This window comes from Punica granatum, chromosome 6 (genome assembly GCF_007655135.1).
Source record: "Punica granatum isolate Tunisia-2019 chromosome 6, ASM765513v2, whole genome shotgun sequence".
In the NCBI taxonomy this organism is placed as follows: Eukaryota; Viridiplantae; Streptophyta; class Magnoliopsida; order Myrtales; family Lythraceae; genus Punica; species Punica granatum.
This window is the reverse complement of record NC_045132.1, coordinates 17,676,439-17,695,740: the sequence shown is the minus strand read 5'-3', so window position 1 is coordinate 17,695,740 and position 19,302 is coordinate 17,676,439. Positions and strand designations below refer to the sequence as shown.

The following is a 19,302-nucleotide window of genomic DNA, read 5'->3' as shown; positions in this document are numbered from 1 at the left end:
TAGATTTGAGCCACCATCACTTGAAATCTCCCTCTCTAGAGAGGAGGAGATCGGCATGGTGTGGGATCCATCATCGTCTATGACGAGGTTGCTGGCAAGCCTTCTCTGTGATGATGGATGTTGGCGATGATGCTTGGTCCCTTGTTGGTTGTGTCTTCAAATGCTCTAACCTGTTGTTAGGGACGATGACGGATATGAGTTCCAAAATGGAATCTATATGAGAAAATATTGAGTGATATTTCGGATGTTATTCAAATTCAATTATCGTATTGTCAAATCCTAAGGCAATCTATTACTTTGTGCTTGAAAAGAATAATATTGACATGAAAATGAAGCTGTGAAAACTTTATTTTTGATACCTAGAATCTGATAAATGAATTTTAATTTCAATAATTGAGTTAAAATGTAAGCTGTCATTTCCAAAAGAATTAATCACTTAGAAAAACACGACATTTACACCTTTTTTTTCTTTCTAAAATAACATGATTTTTAAAAGATAGTATTGAAATGCACGATATTTGTATCTTTTTTTAAATATAGCACGACTTTTAGAGAATAATATAAAAATGTACGACCTTTGCACTTTTTACTAAATATAATACAACCTTTAAAAAATAATACATAAAGACACGATTTTCAAGTTTAGTTACGATTGTAGCACATTTTAAAAAAAAGGATCATGCCTCAAGAGACTGAAATGTAAAGTGTTCAGAAGTTCAAGGACTAAAATGAAAGTGATAATGTCTCACCTCCATGTAGAAATAATCTTATGTGGACCCTAAATTCATCAAGGCTGAATTGCAAATATAGAAAGTTTAGGGATTGGTGACATGAAAATTTCCTAAGTTGAAAGTTCTAATAGGTGACGCTGTATGGGATGCGTAAATCAGACTTTCTATATAAATGGAGGTGGAAGGACGACGGAGTTAAGGTACTTCATTGTACAGTGATGACTGATCAAGGACTAAACTATAAATCTGGGATGACTTTTCTTTTGTCCAAAAAATAAGATCAACAAAAAAAAAAACAGAACCCACAAGGCACTTATTCTTTACTGTTACATTGGTTCGTTAAAAGTAACCACTGCAGTTACTGCGTATGACTTATCGATCTCGATCATATACTATACCCTTCGATCGACAATCAAGTCGGTCTTTAAGCTATCCAACTAGTCTAGAGTCTAGGCGCTTTAGTAAGCTCACACTATCAACTCATTCTCGAGAGTTCAGATACAATCGAATATCGTACAGATTCATGCCGACCAATTAAGAGAATGCACCGGACCGATTGCATTCTCGCTGCTCAAGACTCAATAAAGCACACACACACATATATATATATATATATAACTCAAATGAAATGTGCGATGGCCGCAAATGTAATAGTTCTGGTAATATCTTAATCTTAAATTTTCAATTACGAATCGAGTTTTGTTTTCGCTTTTTAATGCGTAACAAAATGTTACCGGTCGATCCATCATCGATAATCTTTAATTCTCGTCTATCTCCTTGATCTATATACATGGCAACCCAAAATACGTAAGAGGTGGTGGGGTGTTCTTTTTTTTGTTTGGCTGGGTATGAGAGGCGGTGATGTTGGATTTTGTCTCCTGATGATTAATGAGTATAATCGGGACTTACCATCTAATCCCCCAATCCAAATTGGCTGCTTTAGAAAAATTCCCTTTCTCTCTCTCTCTCTCTCTCTCTCTCTCTCTCTCTCTGCGTTCCTCTTCAGACAAAACCGCTCTTCACTCTCTTCTTCTTCTTCTTCTTCTTCTTCACCGAGCATTTATGCTTCCTCGCTTTGGCTCCATGCGAGGAAGCTGATGAGTGCTTGGATTCTCCCTCCCTCTCCTCCCTCTCTCTTTCTCTCAATCTGACGCACAGAGATTCCTCATCCGTCGCACGGGCCAATCCCATTTCAGCTTCTCGGATCTCTTCCCCGTCCCCCTCCCAGGTGATTCTTCCATGATCGTTGGTTAGGCGCGGCGCGAGTTTCCCTCCGCAGCTGAAGACGCCGGCCGCTCTCTCCGTTGAAGCAGTTGGAAGGTACTACCTGCTTCTGATTACTCCGGTCATGCTGTCCATGAGCACGTTGGCTTGATTCCTCAGGCCGTTCGTTTTTGGAATGCGATGAATCACTCGACTGTTCTATTGTGGTAGATGTTCGCATATGCTGCTCTGAGATGAACAATTTGATTGCATTTCTCGTGTGTCTTAGGAGATTTTCTATTATTGACTGATTATGGGAATCGGTTAAATTGATCTTAGATGGGTTCGTTTAATTTGTGGAAGCATGGTTCAGATTGTTGGCTGAGGCAGGGTGGAAATTTTGACTTACTGGAAATGGAGTTAGTATGAACGAACGAACGAACGAACGAATGAACGAATGAATGAATGGTTGGGATTCTGCATTCGGCAACCCAAGTACATGGCAGGGAGACTTGGACTTGCTAGAAATGAGATGTGGTCATTTATGACTTTCATTAAGCTGTAGGAGCATATTTGCGTCTGGAAAGCTAGAACATATGAAACTCTTTTAACTTTCCCAATTTGGTGAAGCTGCTGAGCTTTCGGAATATATATGTGTAGATAATTTTGACGAGTCTAATAAATTCAGAAGAAGAACTAAGGAAGTAGGGAAACTGGGGATTACTTTGGCATCATATGTGTTCGAATGTGGATACTGTTTCTTTCTTTGCATTTCTGTATATATACATATACAAATATATATATATATATATATATATATGATACATTCATTTTGGAGCTTAGTTATTACAATGTGATTGAGCTTGTCTTTGGATAGCACAAGTCAGTGTTTGTGTATTTAATGTAGATACTATCAGTACTGTCTTTATACTTATCAAACAAATGGACTGACTCAATTCTTAGTGGAATTAAATCAGGCTTAGATCAAGTTTATGCTCAGAATGACCATCAGTACACATAGCAGAATTCCCTTTTATGTCCTTTGAAATGATTTGAAAGTTTTAGAGGAACTCTGAGATTGCCAAATGTTATCTAATCCCGAAAACTTAGGAACATTTTTCTTTCATTCTTTATTTGTTTTCAAGAGAGTAATGCAATTTCTTGAGGTGATCAAACACTTCTAAAGATTAAAGTAAACTGTATATTTAAAGGATCATGGACCAAGGATAGATTAGTTTGGGACAAGGTTTGTGAATTGCCTTTGGTTTGTTAAATATATTCCCGATTACCCTAAGTAATGTCGCTTTACGTGGTTCATCAAGTTATCAACCCACTAATAGAACTGCTAGAAAGCTGATATTTATCTATGATAGTTCAAATGAGTTCTCCGTTGGGCATCTAGTTGTTGCAAAGGGGGCAGAGAATGGGAAGAGAAGGGGGGACTAAATAATGTTGCTTAACATGTCTCCTATTGTTATATATTTCATATAATTAATTAGATGTGCAACAGGATTTCTACAAATATTAAAAGCTCGGAATTTTTTTTAAAATGTATTTCAATTTTATAATAGAATGGTTTGCATAGGTTTCACTTTTGCCACATGTAAAATGTATTTTTCAATTTCATAACAGAGGCTTGCATAACTTTCCACTTTTGCAGCATGTTGGTCTTTAATTATATTGGTTGTTGAGTTCAGGCTAACGAATAGTCATGTAATTCTGGAAATCTTTTTCGCGGAAGACATCCCTTAATGGGAGTTGAGTTACTAGAAAGAGCTGCTGAGTTATCATAAAGGTTTTTGGAAATAAAAGTTGTATATGTCGCCTATGGGAAATGAAATTGGCTCTATGCTTATGAAATATTTTTATATGAAAGCAAGATCCCTTTCCCTTTTGTGAATAAAGAGAAGAGTTGCCATATGATTCATGAGCTGTGCTGGACAAGAAGTGACATGATTAGCTACATCATCTAAATAAGTTGTTGATGGAATTATTGTCTTTCTGAAAGTATATATAGGTATGTATGTATGTATATGTCTTTTTGTGTATATATAGGATAATTGGAGAAAATAAAACTAAGATCGGGTGAGTATGATGTTTAGTCAAGTGTATAAGCAATAATAAATAACTACTTTATTTGAAATCTTTTTATACAATCCTTGATGAAGGACCTTGCATTGCTTTCATTATTATTCCAATTTGATTGCTAACTGCTAAAGTTGCTATTTTCTTTTCCCGGTATTTAGTTGAGTTGTCGTGAGTATTATTAACTTACATAACTTGATCCCAAGTACAAAACCTTGTCTCTTGACTGATTTAACCTATTCATTTTTGAAAGAAAGACAAGGCTATTGATTCCTGGAACTAAAATCTGTAATCAACACTTTTTGAGGAAAAGGAATTACGTGATCTCGCTATGTATATGTATATGATGGACCGCAGGACTGCTGTCGGATGCTTTTGAATGTAATACATATAAAGAAATTGCTCAGGCATGCAATGTTCCTTGTATGCATTGTACACAAGGAACCATCACTGCTTTTCGTATGAACTTCTCAGTAGTAAACACTTTTAACATTTCAAAGACATTATCTGTAGAGTCATAAAGATCATCTGAGGGATGAAATCGATTTAATTACATCCTTAATAGTTGCTTTTATGCTCTGGTATATGCAAATTCTGATGTAAACCATTTGCTAACATCTCCCTCTTTCTGAAGTAGTGTGATATTCTCTCAGATTACTACATCTAGATGGTCACCGATAATCCCTCACTATGGCTAACGCAGTGTTTGTCTTTTGATTTAGTGTTCACTTGTGTTATGGATTTCCGGAAGTGTACTTCCTTTGGTGGGCCACTTTCTCCTGGCATGAGACCATTGTTGCTCCCAAATAATGGGGCTGGAGTTGGTGAATATGAAAAGCAAGAGAGAGCGGCTAGTCATGCTACTGAGAATGATATAGATGTTGACCTTGGAGAAATATACTTCTTGATTATGCATTTTCTGTCTAGTGGGCCATGCCAGAGGACATTTGTGCACCTTCAGAATGAGCTTTTGGAACATCAACTTCTGCCTAGGAGATATCATGCTTGGTTTTCAAGGAGCAGTGCACATAGTGGCAATGAAGAAGACAATGGGATCTCTTTCCCTCTAAATTATAGTAATTTGGTTGAAAGGTGAACTTCTCAATATCTTCTCTTAACACTTCATAATTTCTGTGCTAAATAAAGTTACATTTAAAGATCGTGATCTTTTCTTCATGTATCATATCCATGAATAAATATTGTGACATTCTATATTAGTTTACGGTGGTTAATTCTCAACCAGGAAATGTTTTTCAAAGTCACACTTAATCTCTGATTCCATTATTATTACTAGAATAATCCATTCTTTATACAATCCGATTTGATTATGACTAAAATCCTCAGCCTTTTTGCTTGCTGAAGGATTTTCCTTCAGTTCACCTTTCCTTGATAATGTCACAGTTGGCTCTACTATTATCACTGAGAAGCATTCACTCTTTATTGTAACATGCATAAATTATGTATTAAGATTCTTTCAAGATGTGAATATTGCGCTTCCAATGCATATTGCTTCGAGATTCACCCTTATTAATTTACTTGGAATTGACTTATTGCTATGCTGATGGAGTGCAAAACTGAATGAAGTTAATAACCAGGAAAATTACAAGGTTGAAATTTAAGACTCTACTTTGGAGAGATAAACAAGCTTGGTTTTGTCATATAGCTGAAGGTAGTCAGAATTGAACTATTGCCTTTTCTGTATCATCAGGTATCCTCATGTTTCGAAAGATCACTTGGTAAGGCTTATGAAGAAACTCATGTTGACTGTGGCTCCTCCACTACGTAGCAAGATTGGAATAAAGGTTCCCAGTGCAGCTGATGTCCCTACGTTGCTGGGAACTGGTTCCTTTTCGCTCCTGGATTGTACGTATTTTGCATATTTTTCTTTGACACAAGTCTTTACTTCCCTCTCGTGCATTGGTCCCCACAAAATTGCAAAACATAATTACTATTTTATCAGTTGATACGGTGCTTATGGACATTATAATGCTAATATTGGTATAAGCAATCGCTGTATAATATTTTCCTTGTGAATTAGTTGATTTGAAGTGTAAAGTTGTGTTTGCAGGTGACGGAACTGTGGCAAAGAAGCCTTTTAAACCTTTACCAGCCTACTTGCTGTGGCCTCACATGCATGCTGACCAGGTTCGTGGTCTATTTTTGAGGGAAATTGGAGGAGGGTTCAGAAAACATCATCGGGCCCCGTCAATTCACTCTGCCTGTTATGCAATTGCTAAACCATCTATGATGGTTAAGAGGATGCAAAATATTAAGAAGCTAAGGGGACATCGAGTTGCTGTCTATTGTGGTATATAGCCTTTTTATTTTTGGATTTTCATACAACTTCCCTAATTTTGTTTGATGTATGGAACTTGCATAATTATATTATTTTGATACTTTATTATTTTAATAACTTTGAATTTCTTTTTCTTGCATACGATGACATGCTGGTTTGTCTTTTGAATCATCCATATGTTGATGTTAACTTGGCGACATTAAGTTAACGTATGAGCTTTCTACAATATGTTTTAGATTATACTAGTCTATTTTTCTATAATGAAATGGCTTTTGTGAGTCTAAATGACTTAGAAATATGGGGTGCTTTTGGGTTCTTTCTACAGAATAATTTGTAAAGACTATTTGTTTCTTGTGTGGCAAATACTGATCTTCTTTAGATGCTTCACATCAAAATGTTCAATAAGGTTTCAAGAACAAAGAGAGCACTTGACCTGGTGGAACTTTATTCATATTTATCAGAGAACAGAATGTATTTGTACTAGAGCCAGCTGTAGAGCTGCCTAGCTAAATATCATATGAAAATGATAGAAATGAGAGTGATTCCAAAAGGTGTGTAAAGAAAATGTGGATTGCACCAGGTAGAGGCAGGAAACTTATTGTGTACAAATTAAATATTTTTAATTAGGTGGAAATGGTAGCTATTTATTTATCGAGGCATTTAGTTGACAGTTGGAATGGCTTTTGAATTATTTTGTTTGTATTGATAGAGCTTATGGTAAATGGTTTGGGTAGTACTCTTGTGAAAATTCTTGGAGGGAGCCTGTACTTCCTATAATCAAGCTTCTCAGGGAAGCCCTTGACATTAATTTGTTTGTGCCAGCCATATTTGATCGCTCAGGAAGATATGTCATTACTGGTTCAGATGATCGCCTCGTCAAGATTTGGTCAATGGAAACAGCATTTTGCCTTGCCAGCTGCCGTGGACATGAAGTAAGTTTAGAATGTCAATATCATGGAAGTCAAAATTTACGCACTTCAATCATCTGTTTCATTGTGCTGATTTCCTTTTCCTTTTTTTTTTCCCTGGTGATGTTTGAAGGGTGATATTACAGATTTGGCTGTTAGTTCTAACAATGCCCTGGTGGCATCTGCTTCAAATGACTTCGTAATCAGAGTTGTAAGAAATTATTTACTGTCACCTTTGTGCAATATTTCGTACTTTAATAGACTACAATTATTGCATTTCTTTTTTCATATGTATTCTTTTATAGTGGCGCTTGCCAGATGGAGTGCCAATTTCAGTTTTGCGTGGACATACTGGAGCCGTAACTGCTATTGCATTTAGCCCAAGGCCCAGTTCTGTGTACCAACTCCTATCGTAAGCCCTTACTTTGGACCTTGTTGTTGCACCTCTTGCTCATGATGCCTTTCCAGTCACTTAGTAGATCTAATCTCTTTGAAATGAAGAAACAATTATCAGTTTTTCAATTAAATTGTGTTTTACCAGTTTAATTGCCTAGCATGTATTGTGTAGGTCCTCGGATGATGGAACTTGTCGGATCTGGGATGCTAGATATTCTCAATGTACTCCAAGAATTTACCTGCCAAAACCTCCAGATGCTGTTGCAGGTTAGATATTTGTCTTGATGTTTATCATCTTCATGATTTTACCAAGAGAAATGGGCCCAACTCTAAAGTATATGCAGGGAGGAGTAATGCTGTCTCAGCTGGCGAACCCTCTTCTAGTATGAATCCACAGAGCCATCGAATACTGTGCTGTGCTTACAATGCCAATGGAACTGTCTTTGTCACTGGTAGCTCTGACACTTTTGCAAGGGTGAGCTTAACTCGACACTCCTAAAGGTCCTTTGGATATTGGTTTTTCGCTTTCACACAATATGTATGCATATATGTATACTGTATGTTTGACGCTTATGCTTGTCATTGCTGGTGGATTTTTCTGTTTTATACTCAAAAGTTAGGTGCATGCAGGTCTGGAATGCTTGTAAAACTAATACAGAGGAATCAGAGCAACCAGTTCATGAGATGGATATCTTGGCTGGTCACGAGAATGATGTTAACTATGTGCAGTTCAGGTTTGCTAATTATGAACATCTGAAACTTTTATATATTTGAATTCACGCTAATTGTCACAGCTAGAATGTTCTGGAATGCAGTGGATGTGCTGTGGCTACTCGATCATCAATCTCTGACACTTTGAAGGAGGAAAATATACCTAAGTTCAAAAATTACTGGTATGAAGCCTTTCAAGATGCATAATTCTATACAGGACATCAAGCACATTTTGAACTGCCATTCCTTGTCTTTTATCTTCTCCAGCTCTGAAAAGCTTCTCTTTGCTTAGCTCTGAAAAGCTCTTGCTTTTCAAATAGTATTGACTTCTTGTTTTTGGCAATAATTTTCTCAGGTTCTCTCATGACAATATAGTTACTTGTTCTCGTGATGGAAGTGCAATTATATGGGTGCCAAGATCACGTAGATCTAATGTGAGATCCTCACAGCGTTATAACTTCTATTATAGACATGTTCCATCTTTCATATCTATAGTCTAACTTTCCCAAAAATTTCGCTCCTTTTTTTTCTTTGTGATGAATATGACTATGAATAGGGGAAAGGTGGACGCTGGACACGTGCATATCACTTGAAAGTTCCTCCTCCCCCTTTACCACCCCAACCACCCCGAGGAGGTCCGCGTCAGAGATTCCTTCCTACTCCAAGAGGCGTTAATATGATTATGTGGAGTTTGGATAATCGCTTTGTACTTGCAGCTATTATGGGTAAGGTACAACTGCTCTGTAGGTGTAATGTTTTCTTCGAAACTTTTATTCTACTGAAGCCTAATCCCAAATCTTAAACACCTCCAATTACACAAAAGAGGTTTTTGAAGTGGATTCGTCCTAAGCCACATCCTCTGCTGCATGATGGCGACTGTCAGATGTTTTCTTTTTCTGAGCTAGTGCATTATTTGTGGTTTCCCATAAATTTGTTTTGAAAAAAATATTGATTTTCTCTGGTGCATTCTATGGGTCTCCTCAAAATAATAATTCCTTTGTAAACCTACTTTCTTTTTGATGACAGCTTTTTGTCTGAGTAATTATCCAATAGATCTTTTTTTTTCTGTATTTAATTTATTCCACATCACTGACTAGATGTTGATTTCCAAGCTAAGGGGCATTTATTTCTTTAGCCTACTCTTGGTTATTGTTGTGAACTGAAAGAGTTAGCTGGGGTCAGTTAATATATCACGATCTTAATTAATTTACTAATTAATTGGCTGGTTGATTTGAGTTTGACTAGTTCAATCTTTTGTTTTTCTGCACCTTTCATTTTTTGATTCTTTTGTCTCATCATATAATTAGTTTGACTTTGATTGGCACAGATTGCCGGATATGTGTATGGAATGCAGCTGATGGTAGTTTAGTCCATTGTTTGACGGGTCACAGTGCATCTGTAAGTTAATTTTTGAATTCTTGAAATAGAGTTTTAAGAATCATGATTCATGGTTATGCATTTGATGGCTCACTAGTTAGTGGTGTTGCATGTAACAGTCTTATGTCTTGGACGTTCATCCATGGAATCCTCGGATAGCCATGAGTGCTGGGTATGATGGAAAAGCAATTGTTTGGGATGTAAGTCAAAATCAGCCAAAGTACTCCATTATAACGTAGTTTTGTGTGACCTGCTCATTGTTAATTGTGATGCTGTTTTATTGTGTTTCTAGATATGGGAAGGAACGCCTATTCAAGTATATGAAATTGGACGCGTTAAGTTGGTCGACGGAAAATTTTCTCCGTAAGTGAAATTTGTATTCTCAACAACTTTTCAATGCCTCTATGACATTTATTTGCGGCCAGTCATGTGGCTTGGTATGAAATCAATCTTGGACCAAATTATCCCCTCACTAATAATTTTTTTTTCTATGTAAAGTCTGAGAATATTATCAATAATCAGCTGTTGCATAAACAACTATAGATTAGAGTAGACTGCTTTACAAATTACATGAAAGTCTTTGAACCCCAAGGGATTTGGCCTAGTGGTTAATGAGCACCCAAGTTTGCTCCGAGACCCGGGTTCGAATCCCCTTGGGGCCACCGGAGCGCCTTTGGCGTGATTACCCGCTTCGTGCGTCGCCGGGGGTTCACGGAGCCCAGGGGATTAGTCGGGCGAAGCCCGGACACCCCGGGTTAGCAAAAAAAAAGAAAAAAAAAGATACATGAAAGTCTTTGGCAGCTGACAATATGGTACACATTAGACCCAATCACCTGTTCAAAAGCCATGGTAAAGCAACTTGACTCTTTGTGATACATGTGCTCTGGCGCCATGTTTCGATGAAGTTTACCTTCTGTTCATGCCCTGCTTATTCCTTTGTGATTGGAGAAAATGAAAAGAGAGAGACATGTTGGAAGTATGTCTCTAGTGGCAAATAGAAAGATAGTAACTAATGGGGCAATGCATTATATTTCTAATGGAAATTTTGGTGTAGTTTCTGCTTTCTTCTTTTGATATGATATTCTGAGTTGTTTTCTTTTTGTTATTCTGAAAATTAATCATATAATGCGTGAAGCAGTCTTAACTGACCTGTGCGCTGCTTATATACAGTGCTACTCCTGCTTCCATGTAAAGTAGATGCACTTCTGCTAATGGGCATTCTTCCTGTGACTGAATTTCAACTTGGCTTCTGAATATTTAATTAAAAAATAAAATAATCAATAATGCCTATTTTTTCTCATGCAGCGCAAGCCTAGCCTGATCCTTGCGGACTTATATTTTTGTGCAGGGATGGGACTTCTATTGTTTTTTCAGATGATTTTGGTCAAATCCATCTGGTAAATACTGGCCAAGGGGAGTCCCAAAAAGATGCCAAATATGATCAGGTACTTGAAACTCCTTATTCTAGAGTTACCTCTTTCCCCTCAGCGGTTGCTGCAATCTGTTGTATATCAAAAAACTTGGCATGTGCATGACCTGCTTGACTTTGACATTTATTTATTTGATTTCTCTTTGTGCAGTTCTTTCTCGGGGATTATCGCCCACTTATCCGTGATACTCTAGGCAATGTCCTTGATCAGGTTAGGGGTCATCTCTCTAGCTAATTAGCTGCCAGTAAGGACAGATGCATGAAATAGGATTGCTCGTATCCAGGAAACAGTATGCCCTGGCTATATGTAGTTATCATCTCTGTAGTGGTGCAAGACAAAAAAAGCTTTCCCATTTCAATCATCTTGCTTTCATTTCCTTCCATGTCTCTGCAGTTTTGCAGCATCAATGTTTTCTTATGCGTTAGCCAGTTTTTAAGTTTTTACTTGACTGCACAGTGGGACAATTGAGTGATCAATTATATTGCCTTAATATTCTATTTCAAGTATTAGTCCAGTCTTTCTTATTTGCATTTTGCTGGAACTAATGTCACCTATGGTGCATCTGAGGCAGGAGTCCCAGCAACCCCCACACCGAAGAAATTTTCAAGATCCACTATGTGACTCGAGTGTGTTGCTGACCTTGCATCTCTAGTTGCTATCTGATTATATAGCTTTTATCCTCTGTTGGAATCTAATGATTATCCTCAATGCCAGGTCTGATTCCATATTCCGAACCATATCAGACCATGTACCAGAAACGTCGGCTTGGTGCCCTTGGTATGGAGTGGCGTCCTTCACCCACAAGATTTGCTGTGGGCCCAGATTTCAGTCTAGGCCAGGATTATCAGGTGCCACCATTGGCTGATTTGGAACGGATGATGGAGCCATTGCCCGAGTTTATCGATGCCATGTACTGGGAACCTGACAATGAGATTATGACTGACGATAATGATTCAGAATATAATGTTGCTGAGGAATATTCCAGTGAAGGTGAGAGGCAAAGTTTAAGCATCGGTTTCTATAGTGATCCTGACTGCAGTGCTGCAGACAGTGAAGACGAGCGGAATAATAAAGATGGGCGACGGCGGTCGGGAAGGAATAGACGTAGTACTGAAGTAAGCTGTTTCTTTCCTTCTGTTTTGATTCCCTTTTTTTTTTCTTTTTTACTTTTTTGTTTAATTTTATTTTATGGAGTAATCTTTATGGGTCAAATGTTGCACCAATGCATGCCTCTCAATTCGATGAATCTAGTGTAAGCCTCCTTGTGAAGCCCATTGAGGGCAGTCACATCACCTTGGATGAGGTCACGAGGAATCGAATGAGACGACCAGACATTATTGGTTCCTATTTTCTTCCTGTTAGTTTCCTGCTGTTGTGGCTCTGAAGTTTGCTATTTTCTTGAAGGTTGAGCCAGTCTCTTCTGGGAAACGGACAAGGAAGAGGAATCTGGATGACTGTGAAGGTTCTAGCTCCAGGATTATTCGAAGTAAGAAACCAAAAAGTCGCCAGAAAGGTTCCAAGCAAAGATCTTCCAGAGGAAATGCCTTGAGACCTCAGAGAGTCGCTGCAAGGAATGCTCTGACTATGTTTTCTCAGTACAGTGGAACATCTACTGGGGAAGAAGATGATGACGACTTGGAAGATTCTTCATCAGAGAGAGATTCCGGGCCACTGAAATTGAAAACTGAAAGAAGTGAAACTGAAAGGAAATTGCCTAGTGTGCGGCAGGAGGAATGTAGGAATGAAAACGGACAAATTTACAGGCCTGCGGAGGTCCCTGAATGTCAGCCGAATGCTGGTAACAGGAAGAGATTGGTCCTCAAGTTTATGCTTCGTGATTCCAAGAAATCAGTGTCTTCAGAAAATGTCAAAACAGAAGCTGATGCAGTGAACTCGTCTTCTAAACATTCTCTACAAAGTCTGGAAAATAAGATTTGTTCGATATCCAAGGATGTTGCAGCCTGTTCTGGAGATGCAGGAGATGTGCAATCGTCCTTGGATGAGAACAGACACAATCTCATCTCTGAAGGGCTAGGGGAAAATGCTTGCAATACCATAAAGGTGCGAACTGCTGCCAGTGAGGATAGGGATGCAATTAAATGGGGGGAAGTCAAAGTTCGATCAGCAGCATGCTTGAAGTCAGACGTGTTTCCAACTGAAGAACTTGATGGATCCAACCCTAGCTTTAGTTTTCAGCAGGAAAATATGAATTCCATGAAAAGGTAAGTCAATTTGAAAAGAACCAGAACTGAGTTATATTCAAAGAGAGAGAGGGGAGGAGATCTCTGCTGCGGTGGCTCGTATCCTGCCACCGCAGCCCAGGCGACGATGCCAGCGACGTCGCCTGAGACGGTGGTGGCCGGTGTCATGGCCACCAGGCCACCACTGCCCCCCTTCATGCCTCAGATCGTTTCAGATATGGGGTTTGTCCTTTGTTTTAAAAAAAAAAAATTTACATATTTCCTTTTTCTTTAATTTTATAATTTATATGTTTGGGATCAAATGTTGAAATTACAGAAGTTTGGGGCATTAGTGACAGATAATGTAAAATAAGCTAAAAGTAATTTGACTTTATATTATAAAAAATATTGATTTATTCCATTAAGCACTTAATCTACTATGTGCTTTCATCACTTAAACTTTCGGCGCTTAAAAATAAGTCGAAACAAACACATGCTTAGTTAGATTACTGGGTTGAAGCTTTGTTGCCTTGCAGGGATGAGGGACCGTCTGAAACCAACACACTGGGTAATGACTCTGCCCTTAGAGCTGAGCATTTTGTCCCTCCCAAGGATGCTCATATGTTTACATCCAATGAGCTGCCCACTGTGACTGGGCTGCGCCTGGAAGGCAACCCCACTCCAGTGCAAGAGAGCCCTCCGAAGCGATCAACCATCCTTAGAATTAAGACAAAGGGTTTACCGAAGCTCACAACTCCTGGTGGTTTTACTGGGGATGAAACTGAAGATGATGTAAAACAGAACAAACCGAACTTCGGAGTTCGCAGAGAGCATGAAGGTACTACAGAAAGAATCAGCTCTGAAGATGAAGACGTTGAATCTGATTTCCCTGAGAAAGCAACTGATGCCGTACGTAGAAAAAGGTCCATGAAGATGAAGGCAACATCAAGAGAGCCCAACACGACAAACTTTACTTTTAGGTTTAGGAGATATGAGAATGCAGGGACTTCAAGATCACTGGACTTCCCTAGGAAAGTGTACAATGAGCACCTTAAGCATCAGATGCCCACTTCCAAACTGACGGTGAGATCAAAGTCTAACAAAACTAGAATGGATGATGTACTTGATAATGATCAGGGCTCTCCTCAAGGAAGTAACTCAGGACAGGGTAAACAATCATGGCTTATGTTGTCTGAGCGCGAGGAGGGATACCGATACATTCCTCAGATGGGTGACGAAGTCATTTATTTGAGACAGGTAACCATCTATGTATTTTTAGTAAAGTATATAAAGCTAATGAACCCCTTAAGGCACTTTTCAAACTTAATGTTATTACACTGGGATTGATAATGGCTTGGTAAATGCAATCGAAATGCTTATATCTGAAGCATGTATTTTGTGTAAGTGCATGGAAGACAATAAATATTCTAAAAGCTTATAGTTAACAAGGACAGTTACAGATCCTAATGCAAATGATTGTTCCTGAAGCAGTTGGCTTAAGGGCAATGGTTTAACTTGAACTCCTCCTTAGTGCTGCTTACAAACAAATATCTGCTTAAGAAAAACTCGTTCAGCATTCAAATTTGTATTTTGTTTATGCAATTTTTTCAGGGCCATCAAGAGTTCATTGAGTCAAGCGGCTCATCAGATAAAGGTCCTTGGAGAGTGTTCAAAACCCTTAGGGCTGTTGAAATTTGCAGAATTGTAGGCTTTGAGTATGCTGCCAGTCCTGGTTCAGGGGACAGCTGCTGTAAACTTACTCTCCAATTTGTTGACCAGGCCTCAAGCGTTCTGGGTAAATCTTTCAAGCTGACACTTCCTGAACTTGTAAATTTCCCTGACTTTCTAGTTGAGAAGACGTGGTACGAGAATTCCATGAGTAGAAAGTGGATTGTTGGGGACAAATGTCAAGTATGGTGGAGGGAAGATACTAAAGCGGGTGGTAGTTGGTGGGAAGGTGAGATTGTTTCCTCCCAGGCAAAGTCGTATGAATTCCCCGATAGTCCCTGGGAAAGGTATGATGTCCATTATCAAGAAGATGCTGGGAGCTATCACCACAGCCCATGGGAATTGCACGATCCTGATGTTCTGCGCAGCCAGCGCCTGATAGATGGTGATAGTAAAGATATCCTCCTGTCTCTTCTTGCTTCATTGGAGCGGTCGGTTGCTAAAAGTCAGGTTTGTCCTTGTCCTGTGGCTTAATATCTGGTCCCATGCATAATTACCAAGTTGAAACATACTTCTGGTAATTCAATGCATGAGCCATCAGGATATCATTGAAGATGAAAATTTTTAAATGTTGCAGGACTATTACGGTTTTCAGAAGTTGAAAGAACTTGGTCAAAAGCCGGACTTTTGCAACAGGTATCCCTTTCTCTTCGAATAGATTATGTTATTTGCTAGTCCAATTTTTAGGGCTGCATGGCCTTTAGACTAAAAATGGCAAAACACGATCGAAAAAGCATATCTATATCTATTCTAATCCTTTTTTTTCCCTCTCTAATTATATGCATTTGATCTTGTGGATATAAAAGATAATAAAATCAGGGCGTAGCGCAGATCAGTTTTTTAGTACTATTTTAAGAGGAAGCATGAAATGTTTAGTTGTTTCCTTACTGTACAATCATAGCACCCGCCTTTTATTTTCTTTAAAAATCAGCATTCTTCTCGTTCTCGAATCGGCAGGTTCCCAGTACCTATCTGTCCGAAACTGATACAGCAGAGGTTGGAGATCAGTTACTTTCGGAGCGTGGAGGCGGCAAAGCACGATATACGGGTGATGCTCTCCAATGCCCAGTCTTACTATGCCTCCAACAGTGACATGTCAACCAAGATGAGGCGCCTCTCTCACTGGTTTGACCAGGCATTCTCAAAATTGTAGGGACAGCAATCATATTCCAAAGTGTGTGCACAATTTGATCCAACTTGTTACTATACTATTTAGGATACTTCACATGAGATTAGATAGGAGATGAGGTCGATTGGAAAATGATCACACTGCACGAAATCGTCTGTATGATAAGCTGTAGAATATTTCATCGACGGTTTCGCTCCCTTAATTGATTGAAGATATTGTTGAATTTGTGCACAGTTATCTTGGGTAGAAAGCCCCTTCTCTGTAACCGTTATATGATTCTTTATTTCCTCTAATTTCCACCCCGCACTCTTGTGATGTTCTTGAGAGATGATTTGCAGAAGTTGTGGCCACAATTTGTCTTTGGAAAGCCATAATCTGACTCTTCTAATGGATCGGTAATGCTTCCAATGGCAAGAAGTACATACTTTTGAGGTTACACGTCGTCGATTAATAGATAGGGCAGAAGGTACATGTTTTGAGGTTTCATTTGGATTAAGACGATGGAATGGGTAAATTGCGCCCCTTGTAAATCCTTTGTCGGCCTTAGTTTTGTGGCAGATCAAACTTCTCGAGTAGGTGTGCCTGTGAGATATGCACTCGGAGGGAGATCTGCTAGTTTTCAGCGTGCCGACGTACCCTCAATATAGAAAAACTGATGAGGAAAGGAGGTCTCATTCGAAACCATTCGAAGTGAAGATTCAACGCAGGGAGGCCATTCGACATGATCAGTTAGGGCCAGTAAGAAACTATCCTTTTTCATAATAGAATTTCACCTAAAAAAGCTTAATGTAAAATATAAATTTAATAAGATAGAAGAATTCTTGGTAATTTGAATATATATATCATTATTCTAAAGAATTTGAAAATCAAATCTATGTAATATTGAAAATATCATATCTATTTTTAATAACTATCTGTACAGTATATATCGTTCAATATATTTCGTTGATATGGTTTAATTTATATTTGCCCCCCAAGTGAAATTTCTAGCTCCATCCCTAATTGCCGGCGGGGTCCATTGCCGGTTTTCTCTCTCCGTCATTTGTTTGAAGTTTAGATAATTTGAAAACGAAAAACTTTTGAATTTTTTAGGTGAGTGTCTAGAATACGGAGTCTCCTTAAAAGAGCACCTTTACAGAGTCTCCTAAAAAAATAAGAGTGTGTTTGGATTGAGAGTTGAGTTGAGTTGAGTTTTGGTTTTAATTGGTTTGTAATGATTGTATTGTTGAATTATGAGAAAAAGTGTGAAAAAGAAATAAATAATTGAGAAAAAATAATGATTAAGTAATGATTGTGTTGTTGAATTATGAAAAAGTAATGAATAGTTGAGAGAATTTAATATTAAAAATTGAATTGAATTGTTAAAAATATTTAAAAAATAAAAAAAGTAATGATTGTGATGTTGAATTGAAGATAAGTGGAGTTGAGTTGAGGTGAGTTAAATTTTGTTGCGAAAACAAACACACCCTAAGTTGCTTGCATTTAGTAAGGTAACTTGCTATTTAACAAATGTCTTATTATATTTAGAATGAGTAAATATACAATTTTATCCCTGATTTTTATAACTTACGATAATCATATCTCTGACTTATTTTTTGCATCAATTTAGTCCCTGAGTTTGTCGATTTCCATCAAATTGATTCCCTACGTTTCCAATTTACATCAAATAAGTCTCTTTTACATCAATTATATCCTCCACTAAATGAAATTACATCAATTACATCATCAGCTGAAGGAAGTTACATCAATTACATCATCCACTAAATAAGTTTGGTCATTTATGACGCAATATACATCAAGCGGGTCCTTTGAGGTACATCAATTAGGTCCTTTCGTTAAAATTCGTCTGATAGTGTTAACTAAAGAGTACGTTATATCGTTTAGATCCTTGTTTTTTTTTAATATCTTTTTTTTCCTTTTATAACGGAAAATTAAAAAAAAAAAAACAATGTGTGCCGGTGGGGGCTCCCTCGCCAGCAACCTTGTCCTGAGGGGGAGTCCACCGGAGGGTCCAGTACCCAATGGACAAGTTAACGGTGGGGGCTCTGTCCATTTTTTTTAAAATTTTAAAGATGATGAAACGACGTCATTTTGAGTGGTTAATTCAATACGACGTCATTTGAATCTTTTTTAAAACGACAAAACAATTTCATTTTGGGTCCATCCCTCAAAATGATGCCATTTTGTCGTCTTTGTAAAGCTCCCGTTTTTCATTTTTTCTTTTTTTTTTCTATTAGGAAGGAAAGAATAAAGGAAAATTAAAAAAAAATAAAGAAATGAACTAAATGATGTAATATGCTCCACAGTTAACGTCATATCTAACACAATGATGACAGAAGAACCTAATTGATGTATCAAAAGAAGTTCTTATGTATTTTGTATAAAAAAAGACACAATTGATGTAGCGATAACTTAATTGATGTAATTTCTTTTAGTGAATGATGTAATTGATGTAATTTCCTTTAATGGAGGATGCTATTGATGTACAAGGACCAAATTCATGCAAAAAATAAATCAGGAACCTAATTGATATATCCTGCGAAAGTCATGGACCAAATTGCCTATTTACTCATTTAAAATAATAAGTTTTTTCTTATTTAATAAGATATTAAAAAGCAATAAGTTTATTATTAAATAAAGTATCTTGCTATTTAACAGGTTTCTTATTATTTCGTCACCAACAATCATCCGATAATTTGCGACGTGACATTTTATGATTGGCCTATGCAAAATCCTCCTTCTAAGGAGGCACCGAACAAAAGTTATGAGTTGAGAAAAAAATGAATCAAAAATGGCTCGGAGATATCAGTCTTCAGAGTCTTGAGTTGAGCCGTCAAGTCTCAATGTGCACTTGCATACCATTTGAACTGTCGAAGGTCTTCCCAGTCAGCCTCGTCATCATGTTACTTGTCAAAGCCTTATGTGATTTGGACAATTGTTCTTTAATTGTCTTCAGAAAATCCTTAATCTTAGTCACCTCACCAATAGCTCCCTGTATGCTTTTATTCACACGAGACTTCATGAGCATGAGGCTTAAGCGGTTGGATTTCTCCCACCACTCATACTTCTGCTTGACCTCAGGTGCATCTGTATCCGTGAGAGGCTCCTTCTCACGGAGTGCATAGTCC

General features: G+C 37.9%; 1 protein-coding gene across 1 annotated transcript; it reads left to right on the top strand.

Annotated features, from left to right (window-relative positions):
- The first annotated feature begins 1,687 nt into the window (after nt 1–1,687).
- Nucleotides 1,688–16,500, top strand: LOC116210526 (bromodomain and WD repeat-containing protein 3). The gene is made up of 25 exons (XM_031544409.1): nt 1,688–2,051; nt 4,742–5,111; nt 5,728–5,882; nt 6,088–6,327; nt 7,138–7,247; nt 7,357–7,434; nt 7,529–7,635; nt 7,792–7,886; nt 7,964–8,094; nt 8,250–8,353; nt 8,435–8,512; nt 8,686–8,764; nt 8,887–9,055; nt 9,658–9,728; nt 9,827–9,907; nt 10,000–10,070; nt 11,056–11,152; nt 11,288–11,347; nt 11,709–11,763; nt 11,852–12,252; nt 12,542–13,359; nt 13,854–14,574; nt 14,929–15,495; nt 15,623–15,681; nt 16,003–16,500. Exons 2-25 carry the CDS (start codon nt 4,756–4,758, stop codon nt 16,196–16,198), a joined length of 4,899 nt encoding a protein of 1,632 aa, XP_031400269.1. The 5' UTR covers nt 1,688–2,051; nt 4,742–4,755; the 3' UTR covers nt 16,199–16,500.
- Nucleotides 16,501–19,302: the final 2,802 nt, after the last annotated feature.

What these genes read in the sequence shown, in the direction of transcription:
- LOC116210526 (XM_031544409.1), top strand. Translation starts at nt 4,756, where the DNA reads ATGGATTTCCGGAAGTGTACTTCCTTTGGTGGGCCACTTTCTCCTGGC. An exon ending in GTTAACTATGTGCAGTTCAG is followed by an intron (nt 8,354 to 8,434) that starts GTTTGCTAATTA and finishes TCTGGAATGCAG; the next exon opens with TGGATGTGCTGTGGCTACTC. An exon ending in TAGGCAATGTCCTTGATCAG is followed by an intron (nt 11,348 to 11,708) that starts GTTAGGGGTCAT and finishes CATCTGAGGCAG; the next exon opens with GAGTCCCAGCAACCCCCACA.